The sequence below is a fragment of the Giraffa tippelskirchi genome, chromosome 11 (genome assembly GCF_054371585.1).
Source record: "Giraffa tippelskirchi isolate mGirTip1 chromosome 11, T2T-mGirTip1v1.2.pri, whole genome shotgun sequence".
Classification (NCBI taxonomy): domain Eukaryota; kingdom Metazoa; phylum Chordata; class Mammalia; order Artiodactyla; family Giraffidae; genus Giraffa; species Giraffa tippelskirchi.
The window spans coordinates 18,795,171-18,816,599 of record NC_137285.1 but is presented as its reverse complement, the minus strand read 5'-3'; the positions used below and the strand labels follow the sequence as shown (position 1 = coordinate 18,816,599).

Below are 21,429 nucleotides of genomic sequence, written 5' to 3'. Positions count from 1 at the left end.
GGACAGGTGAGCCGAAGGGCTCCCTCGCCTGGCCCAGCTCCCCAGGCCTCCCCAAGCCTGAACAATACCTTATCTGACATGGATGAGGTCGAGGAGGAGGAGATCTGGCTCCTGGGGCCTTCCTCCTCCTCTTCCTCCCCCTCCCCTTCCTCTTCCTCCTCCGTGCTTTCTCGCTCCTCCTTGTCGGAGGCTGAGGATGAGGGTGAGGTGGTTGAGGAGCCCGAGGACGAGGATGCTGACGAGGATGACGACACCGACAGCGACTCCTTCTCGTCCTCCTCCCCGCCGCTGTCCAGCTCCAGGGGCCGGGCTGGCCGCCGCCGCACTCCCACACCCTTGGGGTCCCGCTTGGCAAGCTCACAGGGGGCATCGGCCATGTCCCGGTCCCGCTCACGCTCAGACTCTGTGGTGGGGAGGGAGGGTGGGCGGTCAGAGCCGGGTGGGGGCACGCACAGGAGGAGGAGGTCCCAGCACCTGGCAAGGCCCCACCTTCGTCCTCCTCATCCACGGAGGTAGAGGGTCGCAACCGCTTCTGGTCACCAGACGAGGCTGTGTCCGGCGGTTCCTTCCTCTTGACCTTGAAGGAGGGCAGGCGGATGGCCCCACGCAGGCCGATGCCCAGGCCCAGCCCCTCGTAGCTCAGGCCCTCGCCCTTGCCCCAGGACTCCAGCAGGCAGGAGGCGATGCGGTCCTTGGGCTTCGGCCTGTCCTCATCTTTGTGCTCACCCGACTTCACCGGGGTCAGCGAGGCCTGGGGTGTGAGAGAGGAGGGAGAAGGTCAGTGTGGTTAGAGTACAGCCACCAACCCTGTCCCCCGAGTAGCCTGCCATCCTTTCCACAGTGACAGCCATGCCTGAACTGGGCATTTCCTTTCCTGGAACCTACTGCATTTCACGTCACTACTCAGAACGACCCCAGCACCACACTCTGCTTCCCTGACCCTCAGCTTCCTCACCTGAGAAGCTGTTACTATGGCTGCCCACACATGGCAGGGGCTCTGGAGTTTTGGAGGTTGGAATCCAAGAGAAACACATAGGAAGTACACACTTGTGTCATCGACACACCGGTTTCACAAAATAACACACACTACTCTGTTTGGGGGCTCTGTGGTGGTGTTTCCACTAAGGTGCCTGGGGACGACAGAGGCTGCCTGGCCAGGTCTCTACCTCTGGCCTGCCCACCTCCTACCGAGGGGATATGCTGCCCACTCACCTTAGCCATCCGTTCCTTCTTGTCCCACCACTCGTCAAAGGCCCTGAAGGCCACCACCTCCACCATCTTGCGGTTCAGGTCTCGCTTCATGATGGCCTTGAGCTCTTTGAGGACCACCAGCAGGACACCGTCCACAGTGGCCTTGTGTGGGTCCTCCTGACGGGGCACATAGCCTGGTGGTGGCACTGATGGGTCAAACTTGGGCAGGGGTGGCCAGGGCTGCCCGCGGCCTGGACCAGTGTTACCAAGGGAGAAGGGGCCCCGGTAGGGTGGCAGGTTGACAAACTGCAGTCCAGCAGAGGCAGCTGCGGCTGCGGCAGCCATGAAGGGGGGGTAGGGGCAAGCGCCCTGGCCCGTCATCAGACGGCTCAGCATCTGTGTTTGCATCTGGAAGGACATGGGCATGCTGCCCCACTGGCCCCCCAGCACATGGCTCATGTCTACCTGCATCACGGGAAACAGCCCTGGTGGGAAGGGCGGTAGTGGCGGCAGAATGGGCGGGGGTGGGACACCAGGCGGCGGGGCTGGCAGGGGTGGTGGGGGCACCGTCACAGCTGGATGAGCCGGGGGTGGCGGGGGCGGTGGGGGTGGCAGAGGTGGGGGCATGGGGAAGCCGGGCTGGGGTGGGGGTGGGGGTGGGGGCGGGGGCAGTGGTGGGAAGCCAGGGGGCGGGGGCAGTGGCAAGGTTGGGGCCAGCACGGAGGGAGCTGCCACGGCCCCGGCCCCTGGGGTCACCACCATGGGCTTGGGGCAGTCAGCGCTGGTGATGGGGGCCGAGGGCATCTCGTCGTCTGAGATCTCCATGTCTTCCCCTGAGGACTGCTGCCCCTGCAGGGAGAGCAAGGGGAGAGAAATGAGGGGGAGCCCAGATTCCCCTTCCCAACACCAGAAGGTCAGAGAAGCAGTCGTCTGCAAGACTAGTGAGTAACGTGGCTTCCGCAGTCCCGATCCTGGTCCCTTCTCATCCCAGCCGTATGGCCTTGAGCAAGTCATTTAACCTCTTTAAGCCTCAGTCTCTCCATCTGCATGTTGGGCATCACTGTACTTGCCTCATGGGGTTATCATGCAGCTTCATTCATTCATTCATTCAACAAACATTTGCTCAGCACCTGCTGTATACCAGGTATTGTCCCAGGTACTGAGGACACGGTGGTGAACAAGACAGACAAACTCTTGCTCTCTTGGAGCTGAACTTCTAGAGGGATAAGACAAAGGTTGACTAGAATGAATGTGAAATATATAGTCCTTCGTGGAGAAAAAAAAAGCAGAGAAGGGGGTGGTGAGGCATGAAGAAGGAAAAAGATTGTTTCAATTTGAAAGATTGTTTCAATTTGTATTCACAGAAGATAATAGGAATAGTTAATAACATTTGTATAGCCCTTTCCTGCTGGAGGAGGAAATGGCAACCTGCTTCAACATTCTTGCTGGGAGAATTCCATGGACAGAGGAGCCTGGTGGGCTACAGTCCATGGGGCTGCAAAAAGTCAGACATGACTGAAGCAACTTACCACAGCACATAGCCCTTCCTACTGGCAGGCACCTTTCTAAGCACTTTATAGATGTTCATTCAGCTAACCCTCAGAAAACCTGCAAGGTGTTTATCACCAGTTTTACTGATGAGAAAATTGGAACACTGAGAGCTTACAGAACTTGCCCAAGGCTACACAGCCACTGAGGCGGAGCCTGGATTCCAACCAGGAAGTGGCTCACCAGCCTTTATTCCCAGTTGGTCTGCAGTCTTCACTGTGGCAGAGAGGGCCTGGCAGAGGTGACAGAAGCAAGGGAGGGAGGAGCTTTAGCAGGAGTCAGGGTGCATGAAAAAGAGATAAATCTGAATGTTTTCCTTAATTATTCTTTTCACATAGTTTTAGTACAGGCTGCGGTAGGGTTGAGTGTTATGAGCACACAATGTCTCATGTTTCTTATCTGCACCATAATCTCATGAGGAAGGGCTCTATTCCAATCTCTTGACAGGTGAGAAAACACCCTCAGAGAGACACACATAAACCACTGGCCCAAGAGGCGCTGGTCAGAAACAGAGCTGAGATTGGAGCTCAGGTTGCCTGATGAGTGAGGGGTTGGGGCTGCCATGGGAATCCAGGACACTGGCACCAGGTCAATGGGGGAGCCAAGTGTGTGACTTGGCTGTGAAATAGTGAAGTCCTCTTTACATTCAGACCTGGGGCTTTGGGGAGCTGGGTGTACAGCCCTGGAACTGGAGCAGGGCATGGTGTCCACAGGGTAGAGGTGGAGCAAGAAGGCAGAACAGGGGTTGGGAGAGGAGAAATGGACTGCTCTCAGGTTCCTGTCAGGACCAGAGGCGAAAAGGTGGCTCAGGTGCCATCTGGGGAGACAGAGCCTTTGTAGATTGCCAGAGACAGGGAGTGCATTTGAAGGTTGAGGAGGTGGGATCTGTGCAGGTTAGAAGGTCAAAGGTCAGACCTACAGGCGAGTGAAGGTTCAAAGGGATATGGAGAGGCAGGCGGAAGAGGAAAACTAAATCTCTGGCAGCAGAAGGAAGCTCTCGGGCTGTGGCTCTGTCTCCTCTACAGAAACACACCCTCTCGCTGCCTCTCAGGGTCCCACATACATGCTGACAGGGAGGCACTGCCAGGCTCCCAGCCTGATACTCAGGGACAGCGCCAGATCAGTCCTGGACAGCGCCCAGCGAGGCAGGCGCAGCACGCAGAGGGTTAACCCCGGCCCTGCTGCCAGCCAATCACAAGGAGACCTGGGTCCGCGCTCAGGCTCGAGGCCCAGCCCCTCCCTCCGCCCCTCCCACATCCAGGGGGCAAGAACTAGCCACTGAGCGTTGGGCATCAGTTCGAGCTGTTCCTGGAGTTTCCCGTACAGCACTTCACTTAAGCCAAGAGGGCGTGAGGCAGATACTCTCACTATCCCACCATTTCACAGATGATGAAACTGAGACTCAGAGAGGGAAAGTGACTTCCCTAAGGTCACATAACCAGTAAGTGAGAGAGGTGGGACTAAGGCCTGGAACCGGAACTTCTAACCACCAGCTTCTGTGAAGATATGGAGTGCCCCCTCGCGCTGCTCTCCCTCCTGGTCAGTCTAGGCTGGGATTCCCTTAGGTTTGGTCCGGAGGAGCCCGGGAGCCGTTCTCCCGACTGCCGGCAGGGGGCTCCCGAGGGCCACTTTGGAGGTTGTCCGTACTCCCGGGCTTCCCAGGACTGATGTCCCCCGGCTTCCAGTACCACAGCTCTCTGGGCCTCAGTCTCCCCTTTCCTCCAGAGACCCGGTGGGACAGCCCGTTCCCTCCAGCTACTCTGGGCTTCCTAGCCCTAGATCAGCAAGTGAGCATGGTAAACAAACATCCCTTAACTTCGGGAAGAAAGGAGGATGGCAGAGCCAGCAGCCCCCCCACCTCTGCACACCTGTCAACTCTCCCTGCCTGAACCCACTTGCCAGATCAGCCCGGAGGCCTCCAGGAGCCCCGGCCACCTGCAGTCCCCTCCCAGGCAAGCCAAGTTCCTCTCTGTTCCTCCCTGAGGCAGCCAAATCGGCCTAATCAAAGGACCTGGGAAGGAGGGAGGGACCCTCCTCCTGGCCACCCACAGGGGCACAGAGCTCCGTCTATGCTCCTGGCTGCTCATGCCTTTCAGGCTCACAAGTTCCAAAGCAGGTCTCCAGGAAGGCCAGGGCAGGTGCCTGGACCAGGAGGGGGGAGGAACAGAGCCAAGGAAGATGACTTAATCCTCCCCACAAGAGAATGTGGCAGGCAGCATCCCTCACGCTAACCCTGAGGATGGAGCTTGGGTAGAGAGACCCCAGATGAAGATCTGTGGGTAGGCAGAGGGTGAGGAGGGGATCAACTTTGCCTGCATCTGGCTGTGGCCCTCCCCCTGAAACTCTTGGAGCCAGGGGAGAGGGATAAGGTAAATTTCAATGCCCTCCTTGCCCCACGTGGTTTCCAGTCTCTTCAGAGAGCACCAGGTACTTGGAGATAGAGCTCCAGAGCTCCCACCTGACCCAGCTCAGCAGAACACTCTGGCTGCTCCCTTTCCCCAAAACTCCCTGAGTGTCAGGACTAGTCTTGACCAGGCCCTAGCCACCCAACAGAGGAGGGGACCCAAAACCATCACTTGTCCACACTCTCTGGGATCTCAGCAGACTTCAACCAAAGAAGCTCAACTCAGACTTTATCCCCTGGAAAAGTCCCAACTTCCCATAACCTAAGATGGAGAGCAACAGATCTAGGTCAAGTTTCCCTTTTTGCCAAAGCTGCTAGGGAGCTCAGAGCCAATTATGGCTCTCAGCTGCTCAGTCATGGCCCCTGATGCTTTCTGCATGTTCTTTTTATTTTTGACCTGTTATTTTGGCTGTCCTAGCCCTGTTGCTTCTGTGTCATAGTTGTCCTCAGGGAGGAAAGACGGTGCCACAAGACAGACAAAACCAAGCCCAGAGACGGACAGACATAATGTGGTACCTCATCCATCTTCTCTGAGGTTGGGGTCCTGTCTCCAGCCAGGTCCAAGGCCGCCTCACTTGTCTGACCCAGAAGACCGGTAGGGTCTGGGGGACCCGGCTCGGGTGGGGGCCGAGGCCCCAGGCCCAGATCAAGCTCACCATCCTCATCTGAGTCGGGCAGTGGCGTGGGGCTGATATCCTCCAGGCCAGTGCTGGAGGGGCGCGAGGACGGTGGTGTAGGGCCTCGAAAGCCTGGCTGAGAGTTAGCGCCAAAGGGGGCCAGTGGGGAGAGCTGGGAGGAGGAGGAGGAGATGGGGCTGCCCTCCATCTGCAGCTCTGTGTCGGAGTCCTGCTCCCGAAGGAAGGGCAGCTTGGTGCGCTGCTCCTTCAGCAGCATCTCGATCCGGGAGTCCAGGCTGTCGTGGGGCTTCTCTGGCCCTGCGGGCGACGACTCCAGCGTAGGCGTGCCGGGACTGTCACAGGGCTCAGGACTCCAGCCAAAGGTTGGCCGACCACCCAGCTCTATGCTGTTGGCCTCAGGGGGCGGGGGTCCCGGCGGTGTGCCAGGCTTCTCCTTGGTCAGGGACTCGGCAGGTGGCAGGGGTGGGGGCGCAGGTGCTCTTCGGAACTCGCCGCTGTCACGGGCCCCAAAGGGGGTTGTGGTGGTGGGCTCCTCGGGTGGCGGGGGGAAAGGGGGCACGGGAGTCTGATACGGAGAGAAAGCCGACTTGAAGGTGACTCCGGGCGCAGGGGTTGCTTGGGTGGGCGGTGGAGTGTGGGCAAATGTGGCTGAATCCTGTGGTTGGGCCTTGAATGGGGGCCCACTGCTGCCCCCACTGCCGCCGACTGCCCCGAATGGGAGGTCCACAGAGCCCCGGAAGCCGGCTGTGGCCCCTGCCACCGCAGTGACGGCAGATGAGTTGTGGACATAATGGTGCTCGTGGCGGCGGTTGTAGGCATCTGTGAACTTGCTCTCGTGGCGCCGAGCCTTGAAGGTCGTTGTGGGGTCCTGGCTGAAGAGGTAGGACGGCGTGGGCTGGCGGCTGGAGTAGCTCGAGTCCTGCGAGAAGGGGGTGCCCAGGCGCGGCGTGAGCGGCGTGCCCTGGCCGTAGGAGTTGGGTGTGTCCAAGCGGCAGCTGGAATAAGCTGTGTCCTGGGAGAAGGGTGTTCCACCACTATTGGGGGTGACAGAGGATGAGCCGGAGCCACAGCCTGCAGATAGGCCACCATCTTTGAGGCGCTTCAGGGCATCTGACAGCTGGAAAGAGAGAAAGAGGGAGAGAGGTCTGAGATCGCTGGGGGGAAAACATGCACTAGAATGGGACTGTTTTCCCCTCTCACTCTATCTGCCTGGGAGCTCGGAGCCAAACTGGTCACTCAGCATGGTGAACGGAGAGGGGAGGGGAGATGAAAGAAGAATATCTGGATGGGCCTCACCTTCTCTAATCTTGGGGTAGCCAATTATCCTCAGAGAACCTTGAGGGTTTTTCCTAATCCCTGAAGCAGGGTAAAGGTAAGACCCTGAAGTCTTGGTTTGCACTGGGATTTCCTTCCTGCCTCAGGCCGTCAGAAATCAAAGACCTTCCAGGCAGAGGTAGCGGAGGCCAACTACGGTTTTGGAAGTGAGGGGGTGGCCACCTTGCTCCCCCAGCCTCTCGATATTTTAGGTTTTAAATAGTGTAACATGGTAAAGTGCCTAATAGACAACCCAGCTTATCAGCGAGTAAACAAAGACTCTTCACTTGGGAAAAGCTACTCCTGGGAGTGATCCACTTGTGAGAGGGTGGTCCAGGTGAGTGTTCTGGGGGGCAGTGGTTGGGGAAGGAGGGAGGAGTCATTCTTGCTCTGGAAGGAGAGACTGAACCTGGCTTTCGTTGCCGGGGGTGAGGAGGTGGAACGGAGGGGTCCATGGGACACCAGACAACAGGATCCTGAACACAGCAGTGTTTCAGGATCAGCGCGAAAAGCACATGGGCTCTGATAAGTGGGAATCCCAGCGTGTGCAGGGAGAGGGTGGGGGGCCAGACCAGAGGGGCGCTTTAGCAGACAGGGCTTTCAGGACCCTCCCCTGCATCCCACTGGAAGCTGTGGTGGGCACAGCCAGGCTCCTTTCCCTCCTGAGTCCTGGTGTCCCATGCTGGAGCTAATGAAGTGGGGTGGGGGGCACACTGGGGAAGTGGTGATGGGGTGGGGAGGTAGGGGAAGGACTGACAGTCACACACCCACCTGCAGGGTCTCATTCACGATTGGAGAGACAGCGTCCAGCTCACCCACTGGCAGGGTTTGGGGCGTGTATCGGCCCGTGACCAACAGTTCGTAGAACCGCATGCGGGTTTCCCCTGTGGAAAAGACAAGGGAGGGAGGCCTCAGTGAGGCTCCAGGATGGGGCAGCCCCCACAGGTGGGCATCCTTGTGGGTCCCCTTGTACCTGGGACCCCAAGCCTTAGGAAGCTGAGTGACCCTGACCAAGTTCCCTCTTCTCTCTTTTTGTACCTCATTCGGGAGGTAGTCTGTTCAATGAAGCGGCTAAACTGTATGATTCTCTCATCCTGAGATTCAAGAGTTTAATGCCTCATGACATGGGACTCCCCCAAATATAGACATGCCACCCCCACCACAAAGCCCCTTCCTGTCACCTGGGCCATGCCAGCCATTACCATGGTCAGGTAATCCCCATCCTTCTGCCTTCCCATCTAACAGCCAGGGCCCAGTAGCAAGTGAAAAGGAGACCCAGTGACACAGAAGTGACAGTTTGTTGTGAACCCTCTCAGGTGACTGACAGAGTTTGTAAAAGCACTCTAGGACTGACTTACTGAACTCCACAGGCCTCCTCCCAGTCCCTAGTCCCCATGTCGGATAACCCTCACCCTAGCTCCTCCCCATCCCCAGCCCCCCTCCAGTTGAGAGAGGCCTCAACAGACCAGGGGGCCATATTATTTATAGAGCCCTCTGAGGCAGCTGCTTACATATGCAAAGGAGACACATTCCTTGAACTACTCTTTACCAGTCTTTCTTGAAATACAAACTTAGTGGCAGTCTCTAAGGGCCTTTTTTTTTTTTTTTTTTTTTTGCAATTTTGGTGAGGGCTGACTGCTCCTTAAGATAAGCCTGCCACCACCCAAGGGGTATCCCTTGACAGAGACAAAAGGAGGGGAGGTGAAGGGGGCTGTGGCCTTTGCCCTGAGGAGGCTCAGACCTGGGACAGGTTTGGCAAGAGTTTGTAGGGTAACTGTGCCCAACCAGGAGCAGCGTCCCCCCACACCCCTCAGCAAAGACTTAGAGACTCAGCTGACATGTATTCAGTAATAAACATAAAAAAGAAGATTTACATTTGCAGGTCTTAGGTTTGGTATGTCCCAATTGCCTCTAAACCCCATGCTCACAGAACCCCTGGAAGTTACCCACCTAAACGCTCCCAGGCAGGGTCCCCCGGGACCCCCCACGGGGGGGGGGGAGCGGTGGGAAAGACCCCTACAGTGTCTACCCTGGTCATCTCTGGTTGGACCTTAGAGCACCTGGCACTTTCTTCTATATTCTATAGGAACTCTAAGCAGCCACAGGCAAACTTTAGGGGATGCCCTGGAGTTCCAGAAGACCCCCAGCCAGCAAGGAGGAGAAGCCTCCCAGGACCCTGAGGGTGGGAGGTATGGCTTCCCCAGCCCAGCTCCCCCATAGGAACTCTAAGCAGCCACAGGCAAACTTTAGGGGATGCCCTGGAGTTCCAGAAGACCCCCAGCCAGCAAGGAGGAGAAGCCTCCCAGGACCCTGAGGGTGGGAGGTATGGCTTCCCCAGCCCAGCTCCCCCAGCAGCCGCTCAGAGGCTCAGAGCGAGAGCAGAGCGGGATTCCGCTGCCTGGGAGGTGATGCTGTCTCTTTAAGAGAGAGGAGGGAAGACACAGTGTCAACCCTTGAACACCCAGAGCAGCCCGCCCAGCTCTATCGGGAACATTATCAATGAAACCACACTCCGGGCCCAGATTGGTTCCCACTTTCAGGGGGAGGGGGCGGCAAGAGGGGGAGGGACACTCCCCAAACCCTTAGGAGGACTTTTTTAGTGGAGAGACCTACTCTTTGCATATTTAAAGACGGCTTCGTGGCTCTCCCTCAGCGCCCCCTCCCCCCAAATAAACAAACCCTGTCTCCTCTCTTAACACAGAAAGCAACTCTGGGGACCTCCTAAACCCAGGCCACCAGGGCTCCGAGAGGGGCCCAAGGGGGTGTCAACAGTGGGGAAGCCTCCAGGTGGTCCCTAGGGGTGCAGTGGCCAAGGACCGGCACATTTGGTAAATTACAATTCCGTCTCCTAGCAACAGACAACACATTTAGCTCCACGTGACTCTACCCTCAAAAGAGGGGGGCAAAAGAAAAATAAGGTTGGGGGGTACCCAAGGAAAGCTGAGGGGCTCCCCAACACTGCAAGGCAGGCCCTGGGAGAGAAGGGGGTCACACTGCAGGTCTTGGGGCTCCTCAGCAGTGGCTGTCCTGAGCGGGCCTCCACTCACCTTTGGTGTCCAGCTCCACGTGGATGATATTACCCATGACCGAAGTGCTATGCAAGTGCTGAACGGCCTCCTTGGCTCCCCTGACCGTGGCAAAGACCACTTTGGCAATGCCCAAGTGCTTCTTGGTCTTGGGGTTGTACAAAATCTCCACCTCCTCCACCTCCCCATACTTCTTGCACATGTCCCTCAGGAAGTTTTCACGGATGTTATCATTCAGCTTGGCAAATGTCACCTGCTTCGGAGGCACCGGGCCCACATAGAACTCATCGATCTGGCAGGGGAAGAGGGGGAAGGGAGTTTGGAGAACATTGAAACCGAAGGGAAAACAGAACATTTCCCACTCGCCCGCTCTTTGAAAACAATGAAGGGTAAAAAATTAAAAAAAAAAAAAAATTGGGGGGGGAATGCACGCGGGCGGGCCCGGAAAGCGGAGGATTAAATCATTTGGAACGTGGAAGTTCTCTGGGTTCGAAAGGAAAGGGGAAAAAGAAACAGTTTCTCTTTCCCCACCCCCCCAACTCTGGCCTCCTCTCCCTGCTGCCAGGGCAGGGGCGACCCCTCGGGCTAGAAAGCTTTCCCCCTAAAGCCACAAAGCTGGGAAGGGGGGCGGGTCCCAGGGCCGAGCTCCTGGGCTGGCAGGAGCCAGGTGGGGACTCGGAGCCCCCAGCTGGGCGGGCAGGACACTGTATCAGCTCCTTGATTACAGTTTCACCGAGTGTTATTCTGTTTACAGTAGCCGAGAGGGGACACCCCCTCTCTCTGCAACCTCCCCCTCCCCGCCAAAACTTCCCCAGCCCCCAGACGGCGGGAACTCAGAATCCGGCTGGGCTTGGTCAGGACTGGCGTTATTTTCGAACTCGGGGAGTGGGGGGGAGGGGCGCGGGGTACGGGGAAGGGGTCCTACCTTGAATTTGGGGACCGACAGCTCCAGCTCCTTGCTTTTTGTCCAGATGCCGACCACCCGGGGATCTTCGACAATTTCCACCGGGCGGTTGCTGGACATCTGTGGAGAGGAAAGGGGAGCGGAGTGGGTGGGCTGGTCCCACTCCCCAGGGTCAGGGACAGGAACCCCCCCCCTTCTCCAGGCACTTGTCAAAGTCCAGGACTGGGGACCTGGCTGACAGTTGGCCGGGTGGTCAGGAAGGGGGAGTCCCGGGCCGCTCGGACCACTCAGCCTCCACCCTCTTCGGCACGGCTCGGGAGTGGGGGGCGGGGGGGGCGGCAGGGAGGCGCGCCGGCTACTCACCGCAAGGCTGAAATGCTGCCCATCGTAGCGGTACAGTTTATGATGCCCCTTTTTCAAAGCCGGGTCAATCATCAACTTGTAACTTCTCCAATGGTGGTTCCTCCTCTCGCCCGAAGGGCCGGGCTGCGGCGGGGGCTGCTGGTGGTGGTGGTGGGGGGGGTGACTGTTCTCCATGCCGTTAACCCAACCTGAAAACGAGCAAGTTGTTGTCGTCTCCGCCGCGGCGGCGGCGGCCGCTTCTACACACACGCTAAAGAATCAAATCGTCCAGCCCCCCCACCCCCTCCCACCTTACCAACGCGCCCCAAAAGGAGCTGGCTCCCCCCAAAAATAAGAATGGAGCAAGAGAATAACCCTTCCGGAGAATTAGGCGCCCGCCCGCTCGGCCACCGTCTCGGAGCGGCTGCGAGGGGCTCCCGGGGGCCCCTGGTGCGGACTGGCGGGGCCCGGGGCACCCGGAGGACGCGGGCTCCGGCCCATGGTGCCCGCCCGGCCGCCCGGCGTGGCGCTAGCTCGCTCGATCGCTCGGCTCGGCTCTGGCGCGGGGCTCGCGGCAGGCCTGGCGCCGCCCGCCCGCTCGCTCGCTCGGCCGGAGCGGGGGCCGGGGCTGGGGGCTCGGGACGCCCGGCTGCCGGCCGCGGCCTCTCCCTCCCCGAGCCGCGCTTACATCCCCGCCGGGCGCCGGCCTCCCTGCGCCGCCAGCCAGTACATGGTGTCCCCCGCGGGAGCCGAGGCCGGGGCGGCCGGACGGGGGGCCAGGAGGGGGAAGCGCCGCCGCCGCCGCGGCTGCCGGGCCCGGAGCTGCTGCCGCCGCCGCTGCTGCTGCTGCTGCTGCTGCTGCCCGGGAGGCGGCTGGCGGCGGAGGCTCGGCTCCCAGTAGCCGCACATCCCACAATACACCGCTAAGGAGCCCGACCCGAGCGCTCACCCTCCTCCTCTTCCTCCTCCTCCTCCTCTTCCTCCTCCCCTCTCCTTCCTCGCCGCTTCCCCAGGCACTCTCCCGGCGGCGGCAGCTGCGCCGCCAAAGCCCCGGGCCTCAGCGGCCCCCCACCCCTCACTCGCGCGCTCCCACACTGCCTCCCCCCTCCCTGGGGGAAGGCCTTTTAATTTATTTATTCTGCTGGGACTTAGGTGGGGGGCTTGGCGGCGGGGGAGGGGGGGTCTCCCCGGGCTCTACCTCCCGCGGCTGGGGCTACCCTCCGAGCCGCGGCCGCCGCGGCTTGCGCCTCGGGCCTCCAAAACTGTTTCCAAACTGCCAAGACTGGAGGTGGGCGCGTGGGGGCCCAAGGGAAAGGGCTGGGTTTTGGGGTGTGTGTATGACTGTGTGTTTGGACGCCTGGAGCCGAGAGGGGCGGCAAGGCGGCCCCAAGACGAGTTGCAATCGAGGTATCTCGGCTACGGCTTCCTCTTCTGCCCTGCGACCCCCTCCCCCCGGAGCTGAGCTGGGGAGGGGAAACCAGGATTTTAACCAAATTAGCATTTACATTCCTGGGAGGAAGCAGCCCTGGCCTGGACCTGGGTGATAGAAGCTTCTTTCTGTTTTTATTTTTGGAGAGGAGTGCCCTTGTAATTGTCGTGAACACATGCTTCTCCGCACCCCCCCCTTCCTTCAGCCACCGGCGGAGGAGCGAGTCCCCCTTTTTTGCATTTATCTTTCCTTCCCCTTTCTTTATTAAAGGTCCGGGAGTGGCGGCGGCCAATCAGCGCGCGGCTTCCATTTTGTGAGTTCAACTCCGAGGCTCTCGGGCTTCGCGAGGACGCGTTTGCAGCCCCCTCTGCCTCTCCTGTCTGGCGGCCGAGGAGAGGGAGCCGCCTCGCTAGGGCTTCGTGGTAGTGTATTTCATATTGGGGCTCTTTTCGGGGTTTGTAATTTGGCCGTGGGTAGGTAATTGGCTGGAGCAGGGCGGCCGGGCGCGGCAGCCAATCAGCGCGCGGCTTCTATAGGGCTTGAGTTATTAGACGCTGATCTCAAAACATCCTTCATCAGACACCAAGGAGAGGCCAACAGATGAGGGGAGCCATTTTTCTGCAATGGAATTAAATGGCCAAGTGGGTTTTTCCTTTGTTGCAAATGGGGAATGTTTTTCCTTTGACTCCACCATCCCGTTCAGGACGCCTCAGTGTTGTGTTTAACATTTGTCAACAAGCTAAAGGACTCAAAATTGGAAGAATGAAGAAGACGTTAAAAAGATCTGGATTTTTCCTTATGACTTGGAATCCATCTTTGTCTTGTATAACTAGGTCATAGCACACTATTAATGTCAGCAGTTAACAATTTTGAATTCCAAAAAACCTAAGTAAATGACATATTTAATTTTTTTTCCTCTTTTTTTCTTGGGTGGGTGGGGGGAGCTTGGAGCTGTCTTAATCTGTATTCTCTTAACTGAACAATAAATTTTTATATATAGTTTCCTCTATTAAACACTTAAAACTGGCCATCTTATTAACTCCTTCTGCTCTTTTTAACAAGGTAATGTTTTAAATGTATAGTTTTAGGATTAGCGAAATGGCAGCAACAAAAAATTGTAAGCAGTCGTTACTCTTAAGTTTTTAAAAACCTTTTACATTGTAAGTACCCAATCCATTCTGTCCTTACGCAGTGCAGTTTTCATGTTAATGTTGCTGAGATGTCCTTAATTTTCTGAACCTTCATCTGCATGTATGTCTTTGTCGCTCTTGTCTAGCATAAGCCAGTTAAAATGCTTTTAGACGATTTTGCTTTTATAAAGCTAGGTTTTAGAGTTAAGCTTTTGAAAATGTTTACAGCAATAAATGCTAGTCAGCTTTCTTCCCCGTAACAGGTACACTTTCTTTGAAAATCGATCTATTTGAAGAAAAACAGCTCTGTATTTCTCGTCTTTGTTGGGGAAGGGGGGGTGGTGTGAGGGAAAGGAAGACCTCTTTGTGTAAAAAGACTAAAGCCGTCACAGGAAACTAGATTAAAACTGGAAAACAAGTCCTAGCTGGCTCGAGCCAAACACCATCGTTAACTCGGGGGTAGTTTCTATGGTGGTTGGGATGGCCGGTGCGTCTTTTGCCTTTTGTTTGATTTGACTGTGTATTTTCGCCTTTTGTCTCTTAATGACGGTCACACCATTGCTATATCCAGAGCAGTAAACAGTCCTCAGCGAAGCCGCCTTTTGCCAACCCAACCCTGGAAAGTTTGCAGAAGTGGAAGGAGCAGAAAATGCCATGAGAGTGTAACTTTAAAAAGGTAACAACAACAAAAAAGACACCACCATTACCCCAAATATTTCCAACTAAACAATCTCCCTAAAAGATTTTTTTTTCCCCACAATAACACCTTCAAAACCTCCGCCCAGCTTGATCTTCCAGACTCCATGGCACCGGGCTGAGCGGGTAAGTAAAAAAAAAAAAAGTGCCTTTTGCCCCTTCGAGGAAATGTTCTTTCGAGAAGGCCAAGGGCTGCAAATGTTTAGGAGCTGAGGGGAGAAGGTGGTTTCTGGAGCTTCATGTTTGGCAGCCGGATCGGGGAGGGTGGGAGCACGAGGAGGGCTCTTCAGACTCTTTGCCCTTTTTGCCCAGGAGGCAAAAGGAAGGTCTCCCCAGCGACTTGGGGCATCCACGGAGCCGCCTGCGCTAGTTCCCCTCGCTTTTCTAGGTTTGAGCCTTGATAGGGAGAAGAAATTGAAGTGCTTTGGGGAAGGGGGTCACAAAAGCTGAGGAAGCCTCTCCTTCCGGGCCTGAGGCCTCTTTTCCTTTTGATGGTGGGGCTCTCGCCCTCTGAAGCTGGCTTTTCGGGGCTCCTGGGCGCGCTTGCGCTTCCTAAGCAAAAAAGGACAAAAGGCCGGCGTCCATGTTGGCACCATGACGCAGCATCTCTCCAGCTTTGCAGCCCGAGCGCTGCCTGTGCTCCCGTCCGCGCTCGCTCCTCCCTCACAAACACGAGTTTTATTTTCAGGTTCAGAGCAGAGCCGCCGGCTGGGCTGGGGCCGAGGCTGGGGCCGGAGCCAGGGCCGGGCTGCGGGGTGGCTAATGGCGGCCGCTCTCTTCCTTCCTCCCTCCTTCCCTGGTTGTCGTTGGAAGCCCGGAGCCGGCGGCGGTCCGTCGGCCGGGCCGAGCCCTCAGAGTCCGCGGGACACAGCGCCCCGGGCCGAGGATTGGTCTCCGAGGCCGTTTCGGGGGCTGCGGGCCTTGGGGGGCGTCGCGCGCCGCGGCTCCCGCTCTCGCATCCGCGGGGCGAGGCGGCCAGACGGGCGCCATTTCGCGCGCGCGCCGCCCGCGGCTCGGGCGGTGGCGGCTGCCGCGCGCCAGGCGGGAGGAGGGAAGGAGGCGGCGGGGCCGGAGCAGGGGGAAGGGGAGGGGAGGCCGCCGCCCGCGTTCCAGGCAGCCGCCTGGGGGTATGCCCCCGGCCGGGGGAAGCTTAGACGAAGAGAGCAGGCTCTGTAGCCTCCTTGGACCCCGGGCCCTACGCAGGAGCCCCCGCGGGCACGAGGCCTCGCTCCCGGGCGGGGCCTTTCTTCTTTCCTCCCGTCCGGGAGCCAGTAGCAAAGGGCCACGGGGCCGCTCGAGGCCGCCCCTGACCCCGAAGGGCTGCTCTAGAGGCTGCGGAGTTTTCCACCCCCCGCAGCCCTGCTGCCCTCCCTGACCCTAGGCCCTCCCTGCTGCCCACTCGAGCCTCAGCGCCCACGTTTGGCCCCCTAACCGCCCTTTTTGATAGCCGAGCCCGAGGGGCGGGTGGGTCCCTTTTGTCCTCTGCTTTGGGCGGCCCTCACGCAGGCCACCGACGTCCTGATGTGGCCATGAGGGCAGTGCAGGCCACCGGCGCTCGGGAGGGCAGGCTGGGGGGTTGGGGCCTGGGAAAGCCAAACGGGCCTTTCCCGGGATCCCCCGAGGCGGAGAGCTTTGGGGTAAACCCTCGCACCTCCGGCCATTCCTGGGGGAGGGGATGCGGATTGGGCGGGCCTTTGGAAATACAGATGAGTCGCTTCCTGCAGCTTGGCTTTCGGGCTGAACCTTCGTGACTCATCCACGCCGCCCCCCCCATCCATTTTAGAGTGAGGGCCGCCTTGGCAGCTGGGAAGGGGGTTCGGCATTTGTAAGGATCTTTTTCCCTCAAGGAGATCCTGCCTGGTTTGTGGCCATCGACGCCAAAAAAAAACCCTCCCATTTTTCCCTTTAGGCTTGTGACCGGAGAAGGGGCCCGGTACCCCCAGAGTGACCGCCCTCGTTTGGACAGCAGAAGCAGGTCTAGTGCGACTCTGCCAGTCCTCGCATTAAGGTAGGTGTGAGCCCTTTCCCAGCCTGCGAGGGCGATGTGGGGGGCTTTGGCCTGGCGCCCAGGGAGGGCGGGCACCCCAAACCCGCTAGTCTGGTTCTGCGGCCCCTCCCCCACAGATGTGTGGGACTGTGTGAAATCGGCTGCCTGCTGGGCCTGCTTGGTCCATCCATCCCCGCCTGTCAGCTTCTGTTGTCAGGAGTTTGGGGCGTGCAATTCTCTGCCGTATTTAGCAGCATAGGAGAGGCTGCACTTGTGAGGGTTTCCCAGTCTTGTGTTTTGTGGTGGGGGAGGGCCCTGGATGCCTCTTCTGAAAGGCACAGTCGGCTGCCAGGAAACCGGACCCAGCGCTGGCCCTCCCTTCCGGCCCGCATTGGGGGTGTGTGGGGTGATTGTATGAAGCTGGCTTCTTCCTTTCTAATGTCTGGCTGCTAGGGAGGTGAAGAACAGAAGGACCTGAGATCTGGGCCAGTTTTCTTTAAGAAAAAGGTTTCTTGACTCGTCTCCTTCCAGGAAATTCCCACGATTCCATTTCACCCAGCCCCCTCCCCCTCAAAGCCCTGTTTCTAGAATTGGACAAACCCGAATTTGAAACCTTCTAGCCGTTTTACCTGCTGTGACCTTGCGTAAGCAGCGCAGTCTCTCAACCCGTTTCCCCATCTGCGCACATGGGTCAGTGATTGTCAAAAGAGTGCATCCGATCACACGGGTGGCTCATTAAAATACTCTGAGGCCCCATCCTTGAGTTTCTGGTTCAGTTAGTGGGGCCTGAGAACTTGCATTTCTAATAAATTCCCAGGTGATGCTCATGGCTGCCTGGTGGAGACATATTTTGAGAACCTTTGTGCCAGGTATCACCTTGGGGTGTTGAAAGGACGTGAACTTGTGCACTTGAAGCCCCGACCTCATTTCTTGGTGCAGTCATGGGCTTCGTAGTAATGGCAACTCTCATTTTCCTAACACAAGCTGATTGTGAGGGGTCTTGTGTCCTCTTGATCTCCAGGAAGCTCCACAGCTGGAGATAGTGTGGCCCTTGATCTCTGACCTCTCCCCCATGTGAGCTCTAGTTTGTGATTACTTTGATGAACCATTTGGGTCCCTGCTGATTGCACAGCTCTCGTCTTTTGGATTCAGGCTTCCCAGTCTGATCGCCTCTGTTCACTTTTATCCCATCCCTCAGTGTAGGGGCTGAATTGAGGATTGGGGGAGCCTTAGGGCTTGACCCAGAGATTTTGTTGGGGCAGTGTTGGTGCTTCATTAGGGGAGGCTGTAGGTCAGGCAGCTGTGGGCTTGACTCTCCAGGGTGCTGGTGACCTTGGGCGAGTCTCCTGTGTAAAGTGATGATAATGAAGCCTGCTGTAAAGGGTGGAGGGCGGATTAAGTGCGGTTAAGGGGTGCCGGCCTCACGTTCTGGCTTCACATTAGTTGGTCTTCATTCCTAGGTGGCTGGGGGGGGTGGGGCTAGGCCATCTGTAGGCTCCTCCCCCACCAGCCCACCCCATAGCACGTGGCCAAGCCTCTGGGCAAAGGGGAAGACTGACTTTCTGCCGGCTGGGAGTCAGCACTGTGTTTCCTCCAGTGTGTGAGTTGGGGTGGTGGCGCTTCCTCAGGTCCACAGGCTGTTCCATAATGGGTCCTGATTTAGGGGTCCCCCCACAACTGGGAGAGTAGAAGTGACTCAAGGTCAGGAGGCCACCACGGGCAGTCAGAATGAGGTTCCAGGTGTCTTCACTTCCAACCCAGCGCCTGTGTCCGTGGCACCCCCTCGCCCCAGCTGTCTGGGTTATTTTGGTCTCCTGCCCGTGCCAGCTGTCTGCTGGCATCACTGCCTGGGAGCCGGCAAAGCTGTCTGGTTGAAAGTAGCCAGCATGGTACTCGTAGCTCCTTCTGGCTGCCGAGTCTTGACAGCATGAGGGTCTTATCCCAGATAAGCTGGATTTGGTCCATCCTGTCCTTTGCTCGGGTGAAGGGTGCAGCTGACTACCCTCAGCACTAGACTTCCTTTCCCCTACCCAGAGTGAGCACTTTGTAAAAGCTGGTGAGGCTCAGATTATTAATATCTTATACTTTGAGCCTCTTCCCGCGTTCCACACTTGTCCCAGTCCTAAGGTTTAGATTCTGCTGTGCCATTGATGTGTTCATTCAACTCCCTTCGATCCTCAGGTGACCTTTCTGCCACTTGAGGGTGTCCGCCATCCTTTCTGATCGAGTCCTTGGGGCTCAGCGGAGCAGGGGTCTTTACCTCCCGTGGGCCCTGGATGGTTAAGTAATTGAAATCTTTCCCTCACAGCAGCAGCCTGAAGGGCTACAGCCAATTCCAGTTCCTCCACTCCCGCCCTCGGACCAATTAGGGAACAATGAGGCGCTCCCCTGGGGTCGGGGTGTGAATCTTGGAAAGGGGGGTGGTGTCCGCAAGACCTGGAAGGATCGTACTTCCTTCTCGCTTTTTCTTTTTTCTCTCCCTCTTGAGTTTCTTTGTCCGCATGCTGGTATCCCCTCTTAGGTGAAGGGAGGGGCGGGGCTGCCTATCAGTCCTCAGACGGTTCCTCCACGGAGGGTGGCCCCGCCCACCGGTAACCCGGCGAGCTCGGGGCGGGGCGTTCCTGGCGCCCAGCCGGTGGAGCCTGCCTGGAGAGGGCCACGCCAGCGGAAGGGCGGCCTGGAGGTGGCCCGACCTGCCTTACTACTGGACGGCAGGGCCCCGCCCCTTCCGGCCCATCGGCCAACAGGCGCGGTGTGGAGTAACGACCTTTCGGACCCTCTGGGTGGAGACTCAGAGTCTGCCTGGACTGTGGAGGGCACCCGGCCATCACAGAGGCCGCCTGGGTTCAGTGCTGTGTCCTCCTGGCCAGTGACCTCGACAAGATCCCACCCCTCCAAGACTCGTGGTCTCCCCTTGTGAACCAGGAGGAGGAAGTTGGCGGATAATCTCTTGAACTGTTTCTGAGTCTGGCTTTATGAAGGCCGCTTTTTTACTCTGGCAGTCACTCCCCCAACCCTGTTACCAAATGTCGAGCTTGGAGGAGAGCCCTGGCACAGGGAGAGACAGCTTTGATACCCCAGGCCACCCTGGGCCACCTCCCATCTCTGGGACCTCAGAGGATGGCTCCATTAACTTCTGTCACACATGGGGTGGATGACCCCTCAGGTGTGCAGTGACCTCTGACAGTGTTCTGAGGAACCAGGGAAGTGGAAGCCATAGCATTGCTGTTCACTTCCCTGTCCTGACCTGTGCTGGCCAGAGCTTGACCTCACAAGACAGAAGTGTATCTGGCCCTACTTCTCTCCTGGGGTCAGTTGGCCTCACTAGACACCCTGGGCTTCCCAGGTGGCTCAGACGGTAAAGAATCTGCCTGCAACACAGGAGACCCGGGTTCAGTCCTTGGGTTGGGAAGATCTCCTGGAGAAGAGAATGGCTACCCACTCCAGTATTCTTGCCTGGAGAATCCCACGGATAAAGGAGCCTAGCAGGCTACAGTCCATAGGGTTACAAAGAGTTGGACATGACTGAATGACTTAACACTGGGAGAGCCCGTAGGCCTAAGTGTGAACACAAGTCACTTCACCCCCACAGATGTCACCTGCCAACTCCCCTAGGCTTCTGTGTCCCAATAGTTCTGTGGCAAGAACCGGGTTAAAGAATTTTTTCTTCTCCCAAATCTCTCCAGGAATTCCTGGTGAAGAGAAGAATGGCCTGGGTCCTCAGATCGTCTTGCAGGTAAGGGAGTAGGGCTCTGCTGGCCTGTGGGTGTTTCCAGTGCCTCTGAGGAAGCTCTGAGCAGCTGGCCTGGCCACTGGGTATTTTTAGCTACAAAGCCAGCCCCAGCACCACCACTGGAGCCAGGTCCAAATCAAACACGCTCCCTGCAGGATGGGGTTGGGGCTCCGCCAGCCTCTTGGCCAGGCAGGGTGGGTGGGCAGGCTGGGGCCAGTGTCAGCTGTCCTGCCTGGGCCCAGGCCAGGCTGGGAAGACCCACTTTTCCTCCTCTTGGCTCTGCGTTAATGTCATTTGTTGTAAGTTGAAATTCATTTCGTAGAAAAGGTAGAAACTGAGGTCTGAGGACTTTGAGGAAAGTCAAGTGGCTTCCCCCTCCAGGCTGGAGCAGTTACCACAGTTTGCTCAGAGTGGGGTGACCCTTCTAAGTGAATTCTCCCAATGACCCTCTCAGATGAGGCAGTTGTAGTCTCCCAGTCACTCCCTGAGTTTCAGGATCCGTGATACAAGGTCAAGCCTGCAGTTGGCTCAAAGGTAAGTGGCCCTCCTCTCTCTCTCAAAACCTTCTTCCATCCTCCCTCTCCCTGAGTGATGCTCTTCCCTTCCTCTCCTGCCAGCACCAGGCTGCCCCTATGCAGAGATGGCCCCAGCCATGGCCTCACCAGCCAGTCACAGCTCCTCCTTAGTCACCGGAGAGAGCTTTGGCTTGGCTCTTCTCCTGTTCAGAGCCTGTGTCTGACTCCCGTCTTGAGCCTGGCAGCCAGGCCTCCATGGTCTAAGCCTTGGTTTCCTTGACAGCCATGTCTCGCCTCTCTCCTCACGCCCCAGCCATTGCCAAATTTGATGGCGTTTTCCAGCCACCATGCATTTACTCAAGCTGTGCGCCCATCCTACTTCCATTGGCGCTTCCTGCCAGCACTGCCAAGCTTAGTTCATGTGCTACCCAACTCCCAACCTTTGAATCCCACAGGGGCTCTGGTGTCTAAATAGTTCACATCTTGCAGACTCCTTTAGACTGCTTCCCCCAAGACTGAATTCCTCAAAAGCAGGAACACAGTTGCCTCTCAATAAACTTGTGCTGCAAAAA

At 57.6% G+C, this 21,429-nt stretch overlaps 1 protein-coding gene and 1 long non-coding RNA gene across 7 annotated transcripts in view; one reads left to right on the top strand and one right to left on the bottom strand.

Moving 5' to 3' along the window:
* SETD1B (SET domain containing 1B, histone lysine methyltransferase) overlaps window positions 1-12,306 on the bottom strand; it is a 23,750-nt gene extending 11,444 nt beyond the window's left edge. For 2 of the 6 annotated variants that reach the window (XR_014068515.1, XM_081540103.1), the window contains exons 1-10: window positions 11,684-11,949; window positions 11,389-11,576; window positions 11,047-11,145; window positions 10,143-10,413; window positions 7,867-7,979; window positions 5,660-6,898; window positions 1,213-2,040; window positions 490-751; window positions 362-403; window positions 69-190 (exon numbers count right to left, since the gene is read on the bottom strand). Coding sequence is in view for 3 of the 6 variants with exons in the window: in XM_081540103.1 (XP_081396229.1) it covers window positions 69-190; window positions 362-403; window positions 490-751; window positions 1,213-2,040; window positions 5,660-6,898; window positions 7,867-7,979; window positions 10,143-10,413; window positions 11,047-11,145; window positions 11,389-11,562 (3,150 nt within the window). In the remaining 3 variants the exon portion in view is untranslated. Of the gene's footprint in view, window positions 1-68; window positions 404-489; window positions 752-1,212; window positions 2,041-5,659; window positions 6,899-7,866; window positions 7,980-10,142; window positions 10,414-11,046; window positions 11,146-11,388; window positions 11,577-11,683; window positions 11,950-12,055 lie in introns of those variants that run through there. The other 4 variants (XR_014068513.1, XR_014068514.1, XM_081540102.1 and 1 more) reach the window with 4 other exon arrangements.
* On the top strand, window positions 11,992-21,429 carry LOC145525935 (uncharacterized). The gene is made up of 8 exons (XR_014068516.1): window positions 11,992-12,655; window positions 13,067-13,218; window positions 14,498-14,602; window positions 14,712-14,748; window positions 16,532-16,630; window positions 20,296-20,345; window positions 20,724-20,876; window positions 20,960-21,429. It is a non-coding gene; the product is annotated as an uncharacterized LOC145525935 (long non-coding RNA).